General features: G+C 54.8%; 1 protein-coding gene and 1 long non-coding RNA gene across 3 annotated transcripts in view; one reads left to right on the forward strand and one right to left on the reverse strand.

The window, feature by feature from the left end:
- Positions 1 to 7,608, reverse strand: part of SMTN (smoothelin) — a 21,748-nt gene extending 14,140 nt beyond the window's left edge. Inside the window, exons 1-6 of one of the 2 annotated variants that reach the window (XM_088065230.1) lie at positions 7,419 to 7,608; positions 2,474 to 2,634; positions 2,149 to 2,242; positions 1,976 to 2,054; positions 1,611 to 1,882; positions 12 to 114 (exon numbers count right to left, since the gene is read on the reverse strand). In XM_088065230.1, coding sequence (XP_087921356.1) covers positions 12 to 114; positions 1,611 to 1,882; positions 1,976 to 2,054; positions 2,149 to 2,242; positions 2,474 to 2,634; positions 7,419 to 7,469 — 760 coding nt within the window. In that variant the 5' untranslated portion in view covers positions 7,470 to 7,608. The remainder of the gene's footprint in view (positions 1 to 11; positions 115 to 1,610; positions 1,883 to 1,975; positions 2,055 to 2,148; positions 2,243 to 2,473; positions 2,635 to 7,418) is intronic. The other variant, XM_088065231.1, reaches the window with a different exon arrangement.
- LOC148182775 (uncharacterized) overlaps positions 1 to 17,743 on the forward strand; it is a 19,720-nt gene extending 1,977 nt beyond the window's left edge. Inside the window, exons 2-3 of the long non-coding RNA XR_015774278.1 lie at positions 14,139 to 14,206; positions 15,859 to 17,743. This is a non-coding gene — a long non-coding RNA (uncharacterized LOC148182775). The remainder of the gene's footprint in view (positions 1 to 14,138; positions 14,207 to 15,858) is intronic.
- Positions 17,744 to 18,971: the final 1,228 nt, after the last annotated feature.

Raw genomic sequence — 18,971 nt, forward strand, 5'->3', positions numbered from 1 at the left:
TGGGGACTCACCCCGGGCACTGGGTTTCTGGGGGTCTCCTGCCTGCTGGCTGCACAGCTCCTGCATCCCAGCTGGGACATGCTCCTGCTCCACCACATCCTCTCGCTTGCAGGCCTGGGGAGAGCAGAACCAGCCCCACTCCAGTCTCTGACTGGGCCACCATGGCCCATTCCAGCCAGGGACGCATAGGCTGTGGTCTCTTCCCATGCTATCTAGGTCCCTGCCTGCATGCTGGCAGGAACTGACAAGCCAGTCCCTGCACATGGGTCACAGCAAAGAGGCTCACAGGGGGACAAGTGTCCCCATACCTTGCTGCATCCTGCAGGCAGGGAGAGAGACAGTGTCTAGTGAAGGGGGACCCCAAACCTGCCCCATGCTCCAACCCCAGGCACTCCAGGGCTCTGTGATGCAGGGAACATCCAGTTTTACATTGCCCTGTCCCTGTCCATGGCACCTGCAGCTCTGCTTGGCAAATGATGAAATATTCTGGACACAGGACCACACAGAGGTGAAAGATGTGTCTCTGACATAAGTCTGAGCAGGGCTAGGGTGTCCTGGCATCAGCTTGGGAACAAGGTGCCAGTTCTGGCTTTGCCAGTGCCTCTAGCAGCACCTTGACTTTAGGACAGGGGGATACAAAAAAGAGCTTTTACCCTGAGGGGACACAGGGCAACCAGGCCCCAAACCCAAGGATGGAAATGGCCTTGGGTTTGTAGATATCAGCCAGACTGAGCAGAACAGCCCTCTCAGCTGCTCAGAGATGTCCCATTCCAGCCAGGCTTTAGGGGCAGCGTGCCAGCCCATCCAGATGGGGAGGCAGACAGTGCTGAAAGGTGGCACAACTCCACATCCCTTTGGCAGTGTGCTGCTACAGCCCTGGGGCAGGTGGAGGAAGAAGCAGGGCTGGACAGAGGCAGATGGGGGAGCCCATGCCTTCTCACCCGGCTGTGGGTACACCTATTGCTTCTCCTCTTCCCACCCTCACCCTCAAAGGGCAATCCCCTAGGGTTGGGTGCAGAGATCTCCCACCACCACACAGTCTCTGCAGGATCATCCCTGCTGCACTGAAAACCCTGGCTTGTGTTCATTACTTCCAGCTCTGCCCACCAGCTTATCCTTTCCCCAGCCAGAAAGCGCCTAGCTTCACTCCAGAATAAGCCCTGGCTCCTTGAAGGCTGGCAGGAACAGCCATCACAAGAAGGGGGACAGGGAATCGAGGTTTCTACCCATGCAAGGGAACTGCTGCAGAGGAGATGAACGGCCGTTGCCTCCAAAGAACCCCATCCCCAAGAAGTGGAGCAGAGATGGGTGTACCACGCACACCAAGGGGCTCCCAGATCCCCACCAGATTGCATCCTTGGGAGAAACCCAAGGAGCACCCTGGCCTGAGACCCCAGCCCCAGCTCATCACTGCTGGCTGGAGCCACACTGGCACAGCACAGCCATGTTTCCCCTGTCCCCAGAGACCCCAGCCCCACCTGTCTCAGTCCCTTTGGGCAGGCAAGCACAGTTTGCCCAGGGCTCTGTGCTCCAGACGGGCTGGCACAGGAACCCCAGGAAAGGGTGAAATCTTGAACAGTTCCGCCCCCTGCAGTGCTCTACACACTCACCGCTGAGACTTTGGGCTCCTGCTCCACAGCCTCCCCATACCCACTCTCCTCTGGCCCAGCCAGTGCTGGCTCTGCATCATCCTGCTGGCTGCTCTCCCCGCTCTTGTCTGTGCCTGGAGACTTGGTTCTGCCCTCACCACAGCTCTCTTCACTTCCAGTAAGGGCTGGTGTTTCAGCATTGTCCCTCTGGACAATTTTCGCTTCCCCAGGCACAGTGGGGGGCTTGCTGCCATCCCTTCGGCTGCTCTGCACATTCCCAGCCAGGGTTGCAGCTGGATGGGAGCAAAGATGGTGTTCAGGAAGAAGCTGCCCACATCCCAGAGCCCCCAGGGCATCCACCCCGGAACATGGGAATGGTGCCTCACCTTCAATCTCCTCAGCCCGCAACTTGCGAATGGCAGCTCGGATCAGCTTGCGCTCCTCATACTCACCCGCTGCCCGCAGCTGCAAAAAAAAAAGGACCCAGGAAAGAAGCAGGGTCAGCCCCAGCACAAGTTCCATCCCAGCAAATGGTCTGCCCCAACACACAGTTGCTCACCAGTTTTGTCAGTTCCTCCACGCTGGTGATGGCTTCGAGCCGCTCAGACAAGGCAGCCAGGGCTGCCTGCTGTTCCTCTTCCAGGTGCTGGGACCTGAGCAGGATGAGAGCCGTGGCTGTCACAGGTGCTTGTGAGCAAAGTCCCCTTGTGGGCAGCTGGCAGATCCAGACAACAGGCCCCACCACGTGCCAAGCTGCTCTGTGCCAGGCTGTTCCCACCTTCACGTTCACTCAAATCCATCCCAGCCAGAGTGGGGCTGGGTACTGCAGCCCCTGTCTCCCAGGGCAGAGGCAGGGAATGACCTCAGTTCACAAAAGGACTCACTGTGGCCAATTCTCCTTGTCATCCTGTCGGTGGTTGCTGCGTTCTGGGCGGAAGCGCTTGGATGCCAACATCTCCTCGTCCCTCTCCAAGTCCTGCCGCTGCAGCTCCCGAATAGCCGAGCGGATGCGGCGCCGCTCAGCCAGGTCCAGTGTGGCCTCCAGCTGGGTGCACAGGGCAGGGCTCAGCACTGGCTCTGGCCACCGAGCCCCTGTCTCAGTCCTGGTGCCGCCCTCTGCCACACTGTCATGAGCTGCCCACACTCTGGACAAAGGCACTGTCTGTGTGTGGCACCCACGTGCCCTGAGCATGCTGCCCGGCACTGCCAGGCCCTGCAGGAATTGGGCACAGCCCACCCAGAGCAGAATGCTGGGACCACCCATGGTGAGGAGGGGCTGCCATGGTGGCACTGAGACCTACGGGCATATAAAGGTCAAAGAGACAAGCATGTGAAATGAACACCCACCAGCAGTCCTGCTGGCCTGCAAGGGTTGGTGCCATGCATCTCTGCCCCTCCCAGTGCCACCAGCTCTGGAATGAGTCCTCCTACCCACGCCAGCTCCTCCAGCAGCGAGGGGACAGGAGAGCCCATTCTCTTTCCATCCCATGTTCCCCAGGGGGTGCTGGTTGAAAGGGCCTCAGCATCCCACCAAGGGGTCATCTTGTGCACCCTGCAGCCCTCCCCCCCCGCCCCCCCCATCCACTGCTAGTGCATGGCAGGCAGCTCTTGGAACCAAATCTATGAGTGGGATCTGTCCTAAATCCAAGTTCAAGCCTTTATGTATGGGAAGCACAGCCATAACTCTCCCGCAAATGTCTGAACATCTCACAGGTGCTCCAGGTGCTCCTCAGCCCACCAAGGCCAGCACCTAGCATGGGCACCCAGAGCTGCTCCCCCTCTTCCAGACCAGGTCACAGCCCAGCCCCACTACCAGCTCCAGTTTTTCCAGAGAGCCATGAACCCACCTCCTGATATTGAAGGGGCAGAAGGCAGCCAGATCTGCAGTGAAAGGCCAGCCAGGGCAGGCATGGCCCTACTATCCTCACACTGTCCTGCTGTAGGACATCAAGACTGCCCTGACACTGGAAACGTGGGAGGGAGGTGATTTCCCATGGAGCTTGTTAAAAATAAACCCCGTGACCAACAGCAGCTGCTGTCAGCATCAAGCCCCATCATGCGGGGAGAAGCCATGGCTGTGCCACAGGACAAGAGCATCAGTCCCTTCTCTTCCTGTCCCATGGGCTACTGACACAGAGATGCCATGTGCCACCCCAGCGGCAGCCAAAACTGTGGTACTCCAACCCTTGCCAGCTGCAAAGCCTAACTGGAAGCATTATCCTTCCCCAACTGGGGAAGATCCCAGTGGCTGGGATTACCAACCCCTAGAGCAGACCAGCTCTAAAAATACACTTAACCTCTGGGGGAGCTGTCTGGAGCCAGGGTGCTCCTTCCCTCCCACCCCAGCAGCCCCCACCATGCCAGCAGGCATTACTATCCCTTCCAGCATCCTGGCTAAAGCCGAGGCCTGCAGTCCACTCTGGGCTTTTATCCAGAGCAGTCACCTCTGCCACCACAAGGCCAGGGAAGCAGCTGGGAAGAGCAGGAGCCACGGCATTGCCAGAGCAGTGTGGAGTGTTGGAGAGAAAACCAGCCTTTCCATCCTCATGGGCCTCTCATTTCCCGTCTGCCCCAGATGGCTGCTGGCATCTCAAGGATGCCACTACAGTTGGAACAACTACTACCAAGAAAAAGACATAGTCCAGCACCAATGGTGCCCATCCTGGCCAGCCAGGAAGCCTGGTTCCCTGCAAACAGGGCAGCATCGATGGGCTGGGAAGTGGTGGAATTTGGTTCAGCTCAAAATGAGGGGCTGGAGGCAGAGCTTTGCAGTAAGGACATCTCTCCCTACAGCCATCCAAAGACTTTGAGGACAGGAAAACAGTCCTCAACTGCATATTGGGTGGCCAAGACCTTGGCCCTTCCCAAAATAAGCTGCTGGAAGTGAGTGGCTTGGCCCCAGCATCTGGGTCAGGGCAGTGGGAAAGGTGGGGGGAGGGAGAAGTGGTGTGTGCACAGCAGCTGCAGAAGTCATGAGTGCCAGGAAAGGGGGACACAATGGGACACCAGCCCTGCACACCCTGGTGCAGGAAACATGCTGGCACCAGTGTGTGCTGTGTGGCACCCACCTGCCAGCTCTGGGGTCTACTCTACCCAGGAGGCTTCAGCTGGGACCTGACCTGCCCCCAGGTCCTGGAAGGCTTCTCCCCACAGGACAAATGGCAGGGCAGGAGAAAATGGCTTATTCCAAGCCCACGTCAGCAGGGAGCTGGGATGAGGCAAATAAGCAGCTTTGGAAGCTATGTAGCCAGTGGCAGGGGAAAGCATGATGGAAACCACAACAGCTGCAAAGGGACCAAGGGGCCCAACCCTGCCAGCACAGGCAGGCTTAGGGATTGGTACATGCTGAGGCCCCATGGGTCCTGCCCAGCTGCCAGCAAATTAATGGTTCCAAGCAAACATCCTCCTCAGCACACAGAGTGCCTTTGTGAAAGGACACTGGCACAGCACACATAGGCTGCTTCCCACCTGGTGCCCAACACAGCAGTGCTCAGAGCCCTGGTGCAGTGAGCAGCTCCTCCAGGAGGGCTGCAGTTAGCCCAGCATCCATCCGGCTCTTTGAAGCGCAGGACCACACAGCACTTTGGAATCTGGAGCCTGGGCACAGGGGAACTGCTTTACGGCATCAGATGAACCTGGCACAACAAGCACCTCCCACAGCCCCAAGTTTCACTGTCACTTTTGGAAAGAGCCATGGGGAGCATGGCTACCCCCCCAGTCAGAGGAAAGCAGGAAGGACACTGGATGACAGGGATGTGGCAGGGATGCACTGATTCTCAAGGCCAAGGAAGACTACTATAGACTACTATAGCCAAAGACTACTGGGTATGAGAAGAAGGGGATCTCATGGCAGTGACTTCCCTAGCTCAAACCTGTCCTGCCTCTGTCACCAAAGGTATTTACATTGTCCTTAATTAACCAGACTAAGAGTTGGAGGGGCTGGGAGAGGGAAGCATTCCCCAGCCCAAGGCCAGCAGACCTCAGCCAGGAGCTCAGTACAGCTGTAAGCGCTCAATCTCTTGCTTCTGGACATCCACCTAAGGGCCACCCTGCAGTACACCCCATCCCCCACTCCCTCCTCCGGCTTCTCCAAACCCTTGGTCAACTTTATGCTGCACCATTGGTTCATCCCAACTGGCCTCCCTGGGACTGGGATACCAGTGGGCAGCTGGGAAGAGAATCATATGGATGCCTATGGCAGGAGTTGCAGGGCACCTCCTGGCAGCGACCAACCCAGCCAGCACAGGAGTGAGGGGGCTGCAGGGACCTCCTCAAGTCCTCCAGCCTACTTCTACCAGTTTCCCTGGGGATATCAGATGCTGCTGCCTAGAAGCCCTTGGGAGAAATGAGGAGAAGCAAGGCAGAGTGGAGGGCTGGGGAGAGCAGAGTAGAAGGGAGGAAGTGGCAGGAGAGGCAGTTTTCCCATATATGGACTAATCCTCTTCCAACTGAGTGGAGCCAAAAACTTAACCAGAAGAAAAATAATTCCTTCCCTGCCTCACATCAGCTCAGATGCGGCTTTCCCCAGCTTGTACCACACAGCACAGGGAGATGTGGGTCACAAGCACAGTGCTCTGGGGAGACAAAGCCTCAGAATGTCAAAGAAAAAGCATCCATAGAAGCAGTGCCTGCTGCAGGATGAGATCCACCTCCCTGGGCTGACCGGACATCAGGAACCCATCGCCGTTTCTGGGACTCCATCTCAGATCAGAGACCTCGGCTGGGACATGGCAGAGCTGGAGCACGGGCAGGATGGGGAGACACCCTGACCACCCATCCCCAAACCTCTGGATAGGTGGTCCATTGTCCCCGACATCACCCCATGAGAAGCAAGTGGGCTCCCCAACTCGAGCCACGGGCTCGTGGTCTGCGTGTCACCACTCAGAGCTGGCTAAGGGTGGCAGGACAGAAGGCTCAGCCGGGAGCAGCCCCCGTGCCAACCCACAGCACAACCCTCACTTCCCGCCGGCATCCCGACTCTTTCCTGTTCCAGCAGACCTGCCTTCCCGGCTGACTCAGCTTCCTGTTGTGATCATTCCCCATCGTTGACCCGGGCCACGCCGGCGCAATCCCCGGGACAGCCAACACAGCCCTAGCCCCGGGCTGGGGGTCCCTGGGGTTGCCCAAAGCCGGACACTTGTAGGGGCTTCCCGGGACACCAGCCCCGGCTGAGTATCCCGAGTCTCGTTTTCGGGACAAGGAGGCCCTCGTCCTCTAGAGCCCATCGGCCGCGACAGCGCACGACTGCGGCTCTCGCTCCCGGGGCGGTGCTCCGGCCGGCGCTCCACAAGCCGCTGCGCAGGAGGGGATGGGATGCAAAGCCATGCGGGCAGAGCCCGGGAAGTGCGCTTGGCACCGCGCCAGCTCCCGGCATCGCGGGAGCCTGCAAGGGGCAAGCGGGGAGCAGGGAACTGTGCCGGCATCGGGGAACGATCCCCCAGGATCCGCCGGCCGAGAAGATGGAGCTGGGGCAGGCGGTACGGCCGGGCGCGACTGCGAGAAAAGGGCCAAGCGCGGCCAGAGCAGCGGGGCCATAGCCTTTGGAATCACCGGAGTAGAGCGGGGACTCGTGCTGGATCTCACCCCGGCCCAGAGCCCGACCCAGAGCCCTGGGTCTCCAGCGCTACATCCGCTCCCAGACATGGCTCCGGAATACCCCAGCCGAGCGACAGATCCGAGGCCCGCCCGCTCCCGTTCTGCCCGCGCCTGGGACAGCAGCCCTCGGCCCGGGGGGTTCACGGAACCTAGGCACCTCCAGGCACGATCCGCCCCCGGAATCGGCGCGGGCGCGCACCGTACCCCGAGACCCGGAGCAGCCGCGGGACTTACCAGCTTCCGCAGCGCTCCCTCGTCCATCCCGAGAAGGCTCTCCTGGGACATCCTGTCCGTCGGGCCCGCGCTGCTGCGGCCGGGACTCAGTGGCGGTCGAGATAACAAAGCGCGGCCGAGGCGTCTCGGCCCCGCGCTGGGTTCGACTGCGCTCCCGCCACGCCCCGCTCCCCTCCCCCGGCTCCGCTCCCGTTCGTGCTCCCAGCAGCGCTGCGGCCCTACCGCTTACCCGCTGCATCGCCGCTTCCGATCGCCCCGCCCCGCCGTCGCCAGCCCGATTCGGCCCCGCCCCGCCGGACCTGCGGGTCCCGTATCCCGGTGCCCAGCCCTGTACCAGCACCGTGCACCGGCACCGAGACGAGCCGCCGTGCCGTGTCGTGCGGCTCCGGACTCACTCCCGTCCCGGTCTCCACGCCGGTGCTGGTGTAGCGACCTGGTCTGCTTGGGGTGGTACCCCAGGGTGTATCGCTGCTCGCAGAGTGTCCCCGAGCCCAGCCCCGGCTCGGGGACTCCCCATCCGCAGGAGCTGCTGCGCCCCCTGGTTTGCGGGATGCGGGGCAGAGAGCCACCAGCACCTCCTCCCCAGAGGGCCTCCCCACCAGGCCCGGGGGATCACACCATGGGATGCCCCTGCATGCACTGGGGAGCTGTTTGAGCTGCTCCCTGACACCGCTGCAGGATTAATGGCCAGAGCACCTCCAGAAACCTGCGAGGGCTTCCTGGGCATGTGTTGTTGGGTTGATGATGTTGGGGGGACCCACATAGTCCCACTGCTCACTCCAACTCGAAGCTGCTTGTGGTGTCCTTGTCCTTACACCCTGTCCCAGGTCCCAGAAGGCAGTGCCAGGACAGCCAAGCCCTGATGTCTCACTGTCCAGAGGTTCCCCTGGAGACCTCAAGCTCCTAACCCACAGTTGAAGTGCAGCCCTGCTCTGCAGAGGACAAACTTTTTGGAGCTCAATCTTGTTTCTGGGCAAAGGCCAGAAGTATTCCCTGGAGAGGACAAAGTACTTGATGTAATGGAGGCGCTAAGGGCTCTGCAAAGCAGGCAGCTGTCATCTCCTGTCAGCTCCAAAAGTGACAGAGAGAGATGCTGCTCTCTGCTTTGACTGGCAACCCAGAGGCTGAGGGGCTTCTCCAGAGGACGTCATCAAGGTTAAGTTCACTGCTCTTCTGGGAGTTCCTAGCAATCTGGGAAGATGGATGGGATGGAGCAGGACCACACCATCATCTGACACAGGGAAAGATCCACCACTGTAGGCCAGAAAGATGGGGTGTGGTAGAGGTGCCTAGAAGGTCCAGCAGTTTCCATACTGGAAGTGCTGGTTCAGATGTCTCATTTCAGCCTGTTTGGCAGGGTGGGTTTCCAGCTGCACTGACATCCCAGAGCCCTCTGCTCCCCTAGGATCCTCAGCAGCTCTCCACTCTCCAGGCCAGAGCAGCATTGGGCTCCACTGGAGCATGACAGCCCCTGCCCAAGCAACTATGCTAAAGCAAACTGCTCCAAGCACTGTGCTTTCTAACATAACATCATCCTCTGCCAGTCTCAGCAGCATCATCTTCACTTGCTGAGTGATCCCTGCCATGTCTGCCACAGAGCTGCCACACAGGGGTCTGAGGTCTGCCCTGCCCTGAATCTCTGCTGTCACACAGCCCCTAAGGGACCAGGCACCAGCACAGTCAGGGGTCTGCATCACTTGCAGCTCTGCTGTCACATGGGAGCAGGCACTGCCATATACCCAGCTCCTGGCCTTCAGGCAGCACAGCTGGCAGCAGCTCATCTGCCCTTGGGGTATGGGGGGGACCCCATGGCAAACCTTCAGCTGTTGAAGGTGCATCAGGCTTGTTCCCCAGCCCCTCTGCCAGCAGCAGCACTGGGCAGGGCAATGGATACTGGTGCATGGCTGGCAGCATGGAGTGTGGCCTTCCCACATGGAGCACCCAGAAGCATGCTGAGCTGTGTGGATAAAGTAGCCTTGGGTACACAGCTCTCAGCATGTGCAGCAGCACTTACACTGCCTGTGCTCCCACAGGTCTGCACCACTCCTGGCTCCATCTGCCCAGGTAGTGACCCTGTCACATCCTCACTGACTCACTGACACATCCCAGGATCACCACCACCACAGCATATGCAGGGCTCCCTAGGGGTGAGGTGGGCATGCAGCCAGCCAAGCACAAACTCCAAGTAGACCTCCTTATTTCATGAAGTGGAGCAAGGAGAGATTTACAAACCCCTTGGAAAGCCCAGAGCTCCAGCTCCAGGCCTGGCTCTGGGAGGGTTATAGGGAGGCTGCCCTGTGCATTGGTGAAGGGCAGGTGAGGGAGTGATCTCATCGGTTTGCAGCAATCACAGTGTGCTGTTGTGTGTTCTGTGCTGACAAAGGCCATTGTATTGCTCAGTAGATGGGATGAACCTGTATGAGGAGGCTTAGGCTTGGGTGGGTGCACAGGTCCTGGGGGCTCCCCCAGCTAGGGGACAAGTGCAGCAAAGGGAGGAGAGGCAAGAATCCTTTGGGTTCCCTTTGGGGATGCTAAACATAATGGTAAATACCAGTGATGGAATTTTATTGTGCAAGCACATGTCTGGAACTAGTCTGGGCACCTGCCTGACTCAGGGATGGGACAATGCAGACAAGGGTAGGGTTGTGACTGTAGTGCAAGGCAGGGAGAATTCAATTTCACTTGGGGCATAGTCCTCTGGGCACAGGAGCACACTGTGGGGCCAGCATTACCCTGCTGTTCTGGCAGCACAGACCCACTGGCAGTGTGGGGCTACACGGGCTGCAGTGGGCAGAGGAGGGTCCTGGAATCCATCTCTTCTTCATGAAGCTTTCCTGGTTTCATGCCTCCTCTCCTGGGAACTTCTGACACCAACAGAACTTTGTCCATCCCACTGTCCACATACCCAATACTTTGTGACTTCACGCATGGCATGCACATGTGAGGCTTAATGCTCTCACTCCTTTGTATGCTGACAACAGGGTAGCTCCCACAGGGCACCATGCTATTATCAATAGTGACATCATGGTGGTTGAGTTTTGGAGATCTCAGACCTATCTCCCAGGCCTCTGCAATGGCAGAGTACCTCTGTGGTTCCCAGCTCCTCTGGGTGGGAGAGAAGCTCCTCCAGCTACCTGGGGCTGCAGGAAAGGTTGGGCCCTCCCTGCCTCCTCTTCCTCCTCTCACTCCTGAGAATTGCAGCCTTGGGTGTGATGATGTGCCAACATCCTCCTTAAAATTAAGTCCCTGGAAACTATGCAGCTTGTTTAGTTCAGAGTCTGGCATGAAGAGAGGCCAGAGCAGCAGGGCCTAGGTGGATGTAGTGCTGTGCCCTCTGAGAGATGGGCATGGCCACACCCCAGAGATGGGGCAGAACAAGGGACAGGTTAAGGGCTGCCCTTGGGTGTGGATGGAGGCTGGGCAGCACAGGGTGGCCAGGGTCATGCACAGGAAGATGTCCTGGGACACACAGTGCAGCTGGAGGACAGCATTATGGCAGCTCTGCTGCAGCCAGAGGGACCACCTGCCTGCAGCCCACTTGCTTAGGGCAGGGCACTCATGCCCAAACACATCCCCATTTCTCAGGCATGACTCCTGCTGGATCAGGTGTGATGGATCCCTCACATCCTGCTGTTGGCAGGGGCACTGGGCAGCCACCTACATGCCCAGGGGTTCTGCTTCATCTAGGATAGGAAGGAGCCATGTTGCAAGGAAGGTCCGTCCCACTTTTGGAGTGCTACATTGCCTAAGGAGGATCAGTGCTGCCACATACACTAAGGGCTCCACTTGTCCCACTTGGGTGGCCTGTATGGGGACCAGCATGCAGAAAGCACACACTGCTTCCCTATAAGCTAGAAGCAATTTTCCCTATGTGTGGATCTTGAGGACTGGATCTCTATTGTGCCTCTTTACCTGCATAGAGAAGAGAATGGACAGGTTTATCCATCTGTCTGCAGTCTTTTTTCTGTTGCTAATGGTGGTACAGGAGCAATGCTGGTGAGTACCCAGGGGCTCAGCCTGCTCATGGCATGCACCTGTACTCCTGGTGGAGCCTCTCCAGAGGGTAGATCCACACGTGAGGTGCCGGGTTAGTGCCCTTCCTGCCCATGCCCACCCCAGTCCAGGTCAATTCCTGTTGTGGGGGTTGCAGCACTGAGCCACTGAGCTCCTGCCCCACCACAGCCTTGGCTTGTAGGAGTTAAAGCCCGGATAAGTGAATCCATTTCCCTCCACTGACCTTTGGTCCCTGTCCTGCACAGAATCCTCCAAGGATCCTGTGAAGCAAGCACAGTCTGTCCCATTCCCTGCCCTGACACAGGAGTCAGTGGGTCTATCCTTCAGCACCACATCCACCACAGAAGCCTGATCTGCTTCTGTTGCAATGCCTCTGACACAGCCTGCTCCTACTTTGCCTTGCCCCAGGAAGGAGGGGAGAGGAAAACACTCTCAGTATCTAGCACTGCAGGAGCCCAGGGCACTGCACCTCACAGTGCAGGATGCAGCCACAAGCAGGCCACCATGCCCACCAGGACCAGAGGGAGCCCACAGGCAGAGGCTGCTGTGGAACTAGCATCTGCTCAGAAGACGAACCTCCAGGCTGCAGCCTGCTCCCTGGCAGTGGGCCCAAAGGACTAGAGTGCTTGAAAACTGTCAGGGCCTTGGTGTCAGCAACCACAGGGCTGCCAGCTTGCAAAGAAGAGTGGGAACCTCCCTTTCCTGCTGTATGCTGGCATTTCCAGATGAATCTATGCATGGCAACATGTGTACCCAGGCTGAGCACATAGTCCCTATCCTGCTGCACAGCTGCTGCTGCCAGGGACTGCAGAGGTGCTCTGTGGCATCTGAACTTCCCATAGAGCTGTGCCCCTGCTTAGATGGCACTCATAGGCTGCAGTTTCCCCTCCAGCCTGCCCAGACTTCTAAATGTCCCTTGTCTGACTGTCCTTCCTCCAAGGGGTTGTATCCCTCCCACCGTGCTGATGCACAAGACTCTCATCCTGCTCTTCTCTGCACCTTGAGCAGTGGTGAGAAACAGGGTCCCAGGGACCTCAGCTCCTGGCCACATCAGAAGCTCTACTTGGAGCTGGAGGGAAATATCTTTGTGCTATCAGAACAGAGGGAGGCTCCAGCTCAGCTGTAGCTCTGGGAGCTCACAGGAAACCCTGGCTGTGTGTTACACTGAGGGAGGCAGCTTCAGTATTTCCACAGACACGACATTCCTGAGAGGTGACCTGACAGCAATCTCCCCTCCTGCATTTTCAATTTCTTTGTCACACACAAATGAACACAACTCTTTTTTTTCCTTTTTTTGAGACACCTCAAAAGCCCATAAATCAAACATTGAGTTCTGCTGTGGCCAAGAAAGGAAGGATTTGGAAAAAGAACAGGGGTTTAAGAAAGATGTCACTCCTGGTCACCCCTAAAACCCAGGCTCCAGACATCTCCAAATACTGCTCAGCCTGGAGAAGAGAAGGCTCTAGGGAGACCTCATTGCAGCCTTCTAGTACTTAGGGGGGCAGATAGTGATAGGATAAGGGGGAGTGGTTTTAAACTGACAGGGGAGATTTAGGTAAGATGTTAGGAAGAAATTCTTCCCTGAGAGGATGGTAAAGCACTGGCACATTGCCCAGAGAAGCTGTGGCTGCACCATCTCTGGGCCAGGTTGGACAGGTCTTGGAACAACCTGGGATAGTGGAAAGTGTTCCTGCCCATGGCAGGGGAATGAAATGAAATGAGCTTTGAAGTCCCTTCAAGCCTGAGCTTGCCAACCCTTTCAGGGCTTTCCCAGAAGACTAGAGCAGCCACCTGCATCTCGAAGAATCCTGCCTGTCAGCTAGGAGTTAGGTGTTTTGATGACCAATATGCTGGGAGGTAATCAAGGAATTGTTTTCCAGACTGCCCTAAAAAATGGCTTTATTCACAAGCCGTATGTCAACAGCAAGACGACTCTTCTTGCAGGGATGGGTTTGGGGAAGGACCCCCAAATCACTGGGATGAGAGGCCTAAGTGGCACTACTGTGCCACAAGGAAGGCAAAACAGACCTGGGTAGAGGTGGCCAAACCCCCTGGACTGCTCAGGTCCTCTGCAGCCTTGTGCCAAAGCAAACAGACTGCTTGTCCTGGAGCTGCAACACAGCCTTCATGGAGGGAGACACAGCCCCAAGTGCAGGGTTCAACATGGCCCATGCTCACAGGCTAGCTTGCAGGCAGCCCTCTCTACAGGCACAATTTCTCCTCCAGGACTGAGGAACTGGGGGCAAATCTGCCTCAGCACTCAGAGGTTGCTCTCTTGTGGTCACTGGCAGCATGAAAACCACATCACAGGCACCAGAGCCATATGACTCCAAGAAACTTGGAAGCTGTAATGTTATGGAGCACCTGTACATGACCAGACCTGGTATTTGCTAATGAGCAATATCACATGCTGACAAAAGATAGTTGGGTGTGCTGCTCCCAATGGGTCATGTCCTACTAACTGCTGGAGGGCCTGGCTGTGTGTCACAGCTCTGGGCTTTCTGCTGCCTGTGGTTGGTGATGGGTGCCCCATGCTCCAGGATTACTATGTCCTCATGGATCAAGAGGATGAGCTTTCATCTGCTGCTCTCTGGTGACAGCTCTGTTTGCCTCTGCACCTGTCTCAGGCAGGGGCCCTTCTGTCTCATTTACCGTGTGAACTATTTCAAGACCAGACTCTTTTCTGAACGTATTTTCTCCTTATAGACACTTGATTCTCCCCGGGACAGTCAATTAAGACAAAGAATTAAGAAGACTTGGAAAAATATTCCTGGGTATGCTCTTCAAGGATCCTCCTCCCCAGAACCATCCTTCTCCTTGCCTGCAGCTCCATGCTGTTTCTTCTTGCACTACCTGAGTTTTGTGGGCTCACCTTTTACTCGCTGTAATAAATCGCACTAGTTACTGTTCTTTTCCATTATTTTTATAGCAGTTCATAGACTTTTCTCTTACACATGGCTGGCTGCACTACCAACATTCTTTTTCTGTTTCCTCCTTGCTTTGCATAAGCTCAGATATGAAAGCTGTAGACTGGAGACCATCTGTGTAGGGAGCAATACTCTCATACCAGGGCATTGTTGCTTCTTGTCTTCTTGTCTAGATGGCTTACATAAGAAAGAACCAAACAGGAGTCTTCCCTGCCCAGCTGTGACTGCCAGTTCTTGCACTGGACTCCTAATCCTTGCTGCTATGCCTAATATACTGCAGGCAGGCTATGCTGTTGCATTAAAATGCCCTGTCCACACACAGTGAGAGTCACAGAGCTTTTCACAGAATCACAGAATAGTCTGAGATGGAAGGGACCCAGAAGGATCATCAAGCTCAACTCTTAAGTGAATGGCCTATAGGGGGATCAAACCTGCAGCCTTGGAGTTACTAGCACCATGCTCTAATCAACTGAGATTGCTAGTATTCTATTCAGCATTTCACATGTGGTCTCCAATTAACTTTGGAGATGGAAGATTAATTTATCCACTGCAAAGCCAGTATTTGCTCCTTTTGAACCATTTACAGCTCTCAAGTGCATCCCAATCCAGCTATCTCCTTCCATATTCCTTCCCCCTCCTCAGTGGTATGATGGTAGACATAGAAATGTTAAAATAACCTTGCACAAAAATTCTGCCATTCCTTGCTAGTTGTGCCTGCATTTCAATGTCACTTATGCTGTGTTTGGTTCCTCAAGAAGCTGCCTGCCTGCCACCCAAACCGTGCCCCATTCCTGTCCCCACTCCAGCAGCTGTGATGCAGGACACAAAAATCACCTGTCACGAAGCAAAGCTTCTCCCAATCACCTCACAGCATTTATGTTTTGTTCTTAACACCCACACACCTTTAACATCCTGCATATCAGCAGGTGGTTGTTACAAGGCTCCTTCTCTTCTCCCAGTACCTGTTAAGATGTTCCTGGTGCAGGGTACACATGGTAAAGTGAACCAACAGAATAATGAAGTCTATCATCAACATCCAACAAGATCATAAAATGGATCAAAGTTTCCATCTGATGTTACAAAAATTCCTCACAATTCTTAAGATGTTCCTACAGTGGACTTCTCAAACCACCCCATGGAAACACAACAGGTACTGGTCACTGAGGAAACACCACAGAACACACACTGTAACTGCCAAACTTCCCACTGAAAGCAAAAAGAGCAGGCAGCTTTTCCCACCAACTACCATGTGTGACAGACATCTTTGCTCCAGGTTCTCGTGACAACCATAGCCTATGCCTAGCTTTGTGGCTCAGCCTCAGTGGAAACAGGAGCCTCCAGCTGGTCCAAAACCCATCAGCTACAGCTCAACAACAGGCTGGGGTGGTGAGCTCCCAGATGAATGCGCTTCCCTGTGCTGGGCAGAACTTGCTGCATGCTGTTGCTTCTGCTCTTGAATCCTTTGGCCTGCAGTTGTCTCAACTTTCTCCTTGTTTCAGGGAAGTGCTTGCTCAAGAGACACACAGCTCCTATCAAGTTACTAGCATCCCAAAAGGAAGTTGAGCTTCACCAATCTGCATACCTGGAAGCTGGTGCCTGCTCATTCCAACAGCTATAGCCCAGCAGCCTGATCTCAGCTCTGTCACAAACTTGGGAGAGGGAAGAGCATGACCAACCACTTGTGTGCTCTGATGGCAGTCCTGCCAAGGTGTGTCCCTCAGTGCAGGCTCACACTCCTCTCTGCCTGGTGCATCTCCAGACCGTGAATCCAGCAGACACTTGTGAACACTGCAGAGCCCTGGGTGCAGGGCAGGATGTTTCTTCACAGCAGGGACCATGCAGTGCGCATAAAACTCTTCACATTATGAAACTGGGTAATCCTTTTGCCATCCAGAGGGAAGGCAAGTCTCTCAACAAGCAAAGGTTCTGGAGAACCTGAGGGAGGAGCTGGCAGCCACAAGTTCCAGTCGTACCACTTGACCCACACTGACTGCTTTTCACCATGCTGTAAGCTCTGGGGATCCCACAAGCTCTGAGATCCCATGGCCTCTCTATCAAGGGCTCTCCATTCCTCGCAAGTGACCCCTTCCCAGCACAGCTGATGCAGGGGAACAGGGAAGCTTGGCTTCTGCCCCCCAGTTGTCCCATCTTCTTCCAATGTGCTCTCTTTCATACTCCTCATTCTCAGTGGATAAGTCTGTCAGATGGAAAGCTTTTATCAAGACTAACAAAAGATAAATTATTTTCTCCCCTTTGCTATGACAGTGGCTGGATTAAGATCGTACCTACACGTGAACAGTGGAAGGGAACCCTCATCATGGACAGAACCTAAGCCACATAATTAGCAAAGAATTAAATCTCTATGAGGCGAGGGAAGGAAGTACTGTCTTAGAACAAAATATTTAGATTCTGTGGAATATTGGCCAATTACAACAATTTCTTCAAACAGAACATTTATAAGAACACTGAAATAAATATTTGAGAACACTATATACCAAAGCTTTGAGTAATTCCTGATGCAAAAGCATTCCCTCATTTTTCAGGCAGCTTTCCCATTTAGTGTTTGGAGTTGGGATGACTTCTGGTGGGACTGAGTTGCACTGACAGATCTGGTGACACATGTCCCTGCTGCCTGGGAATGGTGAAACCCACCTGGCAAGGGTCACCTCCCAGTTTGAACCAAATGGCTGGGTGTGCTGGAGAGAGAGATGTGCTGTTGACTTTAAAGACCCTGCCAGCAGCAGCTTGGGAAAGGGCCTGCAGAGCTCTTCCTGGGAAGTGGGAGGTCAGTTTGTGACCTTCCTCTGTCTTTCAGTCCTGTATGGAGGGCTGCAGAGGGATGTGGACATAAATGAGATTCCTTAAATGGCCTTTTCTGAGATTCTGATGAACTGAGCTGATAATTTAAGTCACACTCACTGCTGCCATGTCAGGGGACTTGTTCAGTGATGCTGGGGACCATATCCCACTGCTGTGGCTGCAGAAGCAAGGCAAACCCACCCACAGTGCCCTAGCAGATTTAGTGTTGTGCTCCTGAGCTGATGCCCACCCTGGCCCTGAACAACCCCATCATATGCTTTGCCTTCTATTTTGCCCCCATTTCCCCCCACCATATGAACAACCTAGCCCAGTTCTTTCTCTCTCAGGCTCAATTTTTCTAATTTTGCACCCTGTTCAGTGATTGTAGCCTTGGTGAGAGATCCCAGTCAGGCAGCACTGCTGATACTCTCTCACTCTTTTGTCTGGCTGTTTCTTGCTTTTTGCTCAGCTGCAGGACAGGGTTGGCCTCTCTTTGGCATGGCAGTCACCTCTCCATTTAATCTCAGCCCAGAGCCAGACACCTCCTTGCAATTTTGCACTACTGTCATTAATGCCGGTATTTTCCTACATTTCAGCCACTACCTGAGGAAGCCCTTAAGCCTAGTAAGGGAATTTCTGGGCAGATGTCCTGGAAGAATCTGCCACAGGCTTCAAGGAAGCCTGACTGCTTAGGATGAGACAAAAAGGACTCTCCATGGTGCTATGCTACCTTAACACTAGGTAAATTTACCTTGTTTCCTATAGGTCAGTGCCCTTTGCCTTGCCCCTGTGCCACCCCTGTGCCCCTAGACTATTGGCTCCTGACCCCATACTTAACCTGAGACACTGCAGAAAATCCTGGTCGTTTGTTACTGGAACTCTTTGGTGGGACTTTGGAATAAGCCTCACTGGAATACTATGGAAGACCCTTCCTGTCTTTCTTTGCTGACCTATCCATGGTGTTATACACACCATGTATACAGTGACTGTCTGTGCCCACCCAAGAGAAGTTTGAACTGGTAGCAGAAACACTATCCATTTTTCCGAACTGCTACAACTGCCACCTGATGCAACACCAAAACTGACTTTCAACACAGGTTGGAGTCTCTCTTAATTGGCTTTCACATACCCATTATCCCACATGTCAGTAGGAGAGAAGCCACCACCACACTCCTTGTGAGCCTATGGAAACTTTGCTCTTCCATATGTTAGGTGGGGCAGGGTTAGGGAAAGAGTTTGGGAAAGGCACACAGGCAAAACTACCTTCACAAAACAAAATCCTTTGTCTTTTAAAAATATTATGCAGATTATGTATTATGCAGATCACCAATGCAGGACAAAGAAGCGGGGCTTAGGATGTATTGAACAAGTGTGATGACATCACACATCCTCCAAATGGATGGGATTATAGGATTGATAAGGACTGGTCAAACCATCACGAGATGATCCAACTGCACTTATAAAACATTTCCTGAGTTTGCTTCTCTTAAATAACTTGGTTTGGATGGAAGATCTGAGTGACAAGAAATAACTTCAGGGTGAAGTTCCTGAAAAAATGACACTGCCTCACAGATTCTTCTTTTTTGGCCTCCCAAGAACTTCCCAGCTTCCTGATAGTCCCAGCTCAGGCTAGGTACAGTCTCCAGAGCTGTGTACAGACAGAGTGCTGGCAGCTTTTTCCTACAGTACTTTTGCTCCTTACACCATCTCTTGACTGACAGACTGACCAGCTTCCCACAAACCAAGACATTCCAGGGAATATACTACACATCTGTGAAGTTCCCCTCATTCTCTCCCACCATGGCAACCAGCC

The sequence above is a fragment of the Pseudopodoces humilis genome, chromosome 20 (genome assembly GCF_049639895.1).
Source record: "Pseudopodoces humilis isolate 2021_Gansu_Grassland_sample_001 chromosome 20, ASM4963989v1, whole genome shotgun sequence".
Taxonomy (NCBI): Eukaryota; Metazoa; Chordata; class Aves; order Passeriformes; family Paridae; genus Pseudopodoces; species Pseudopodoces humilis.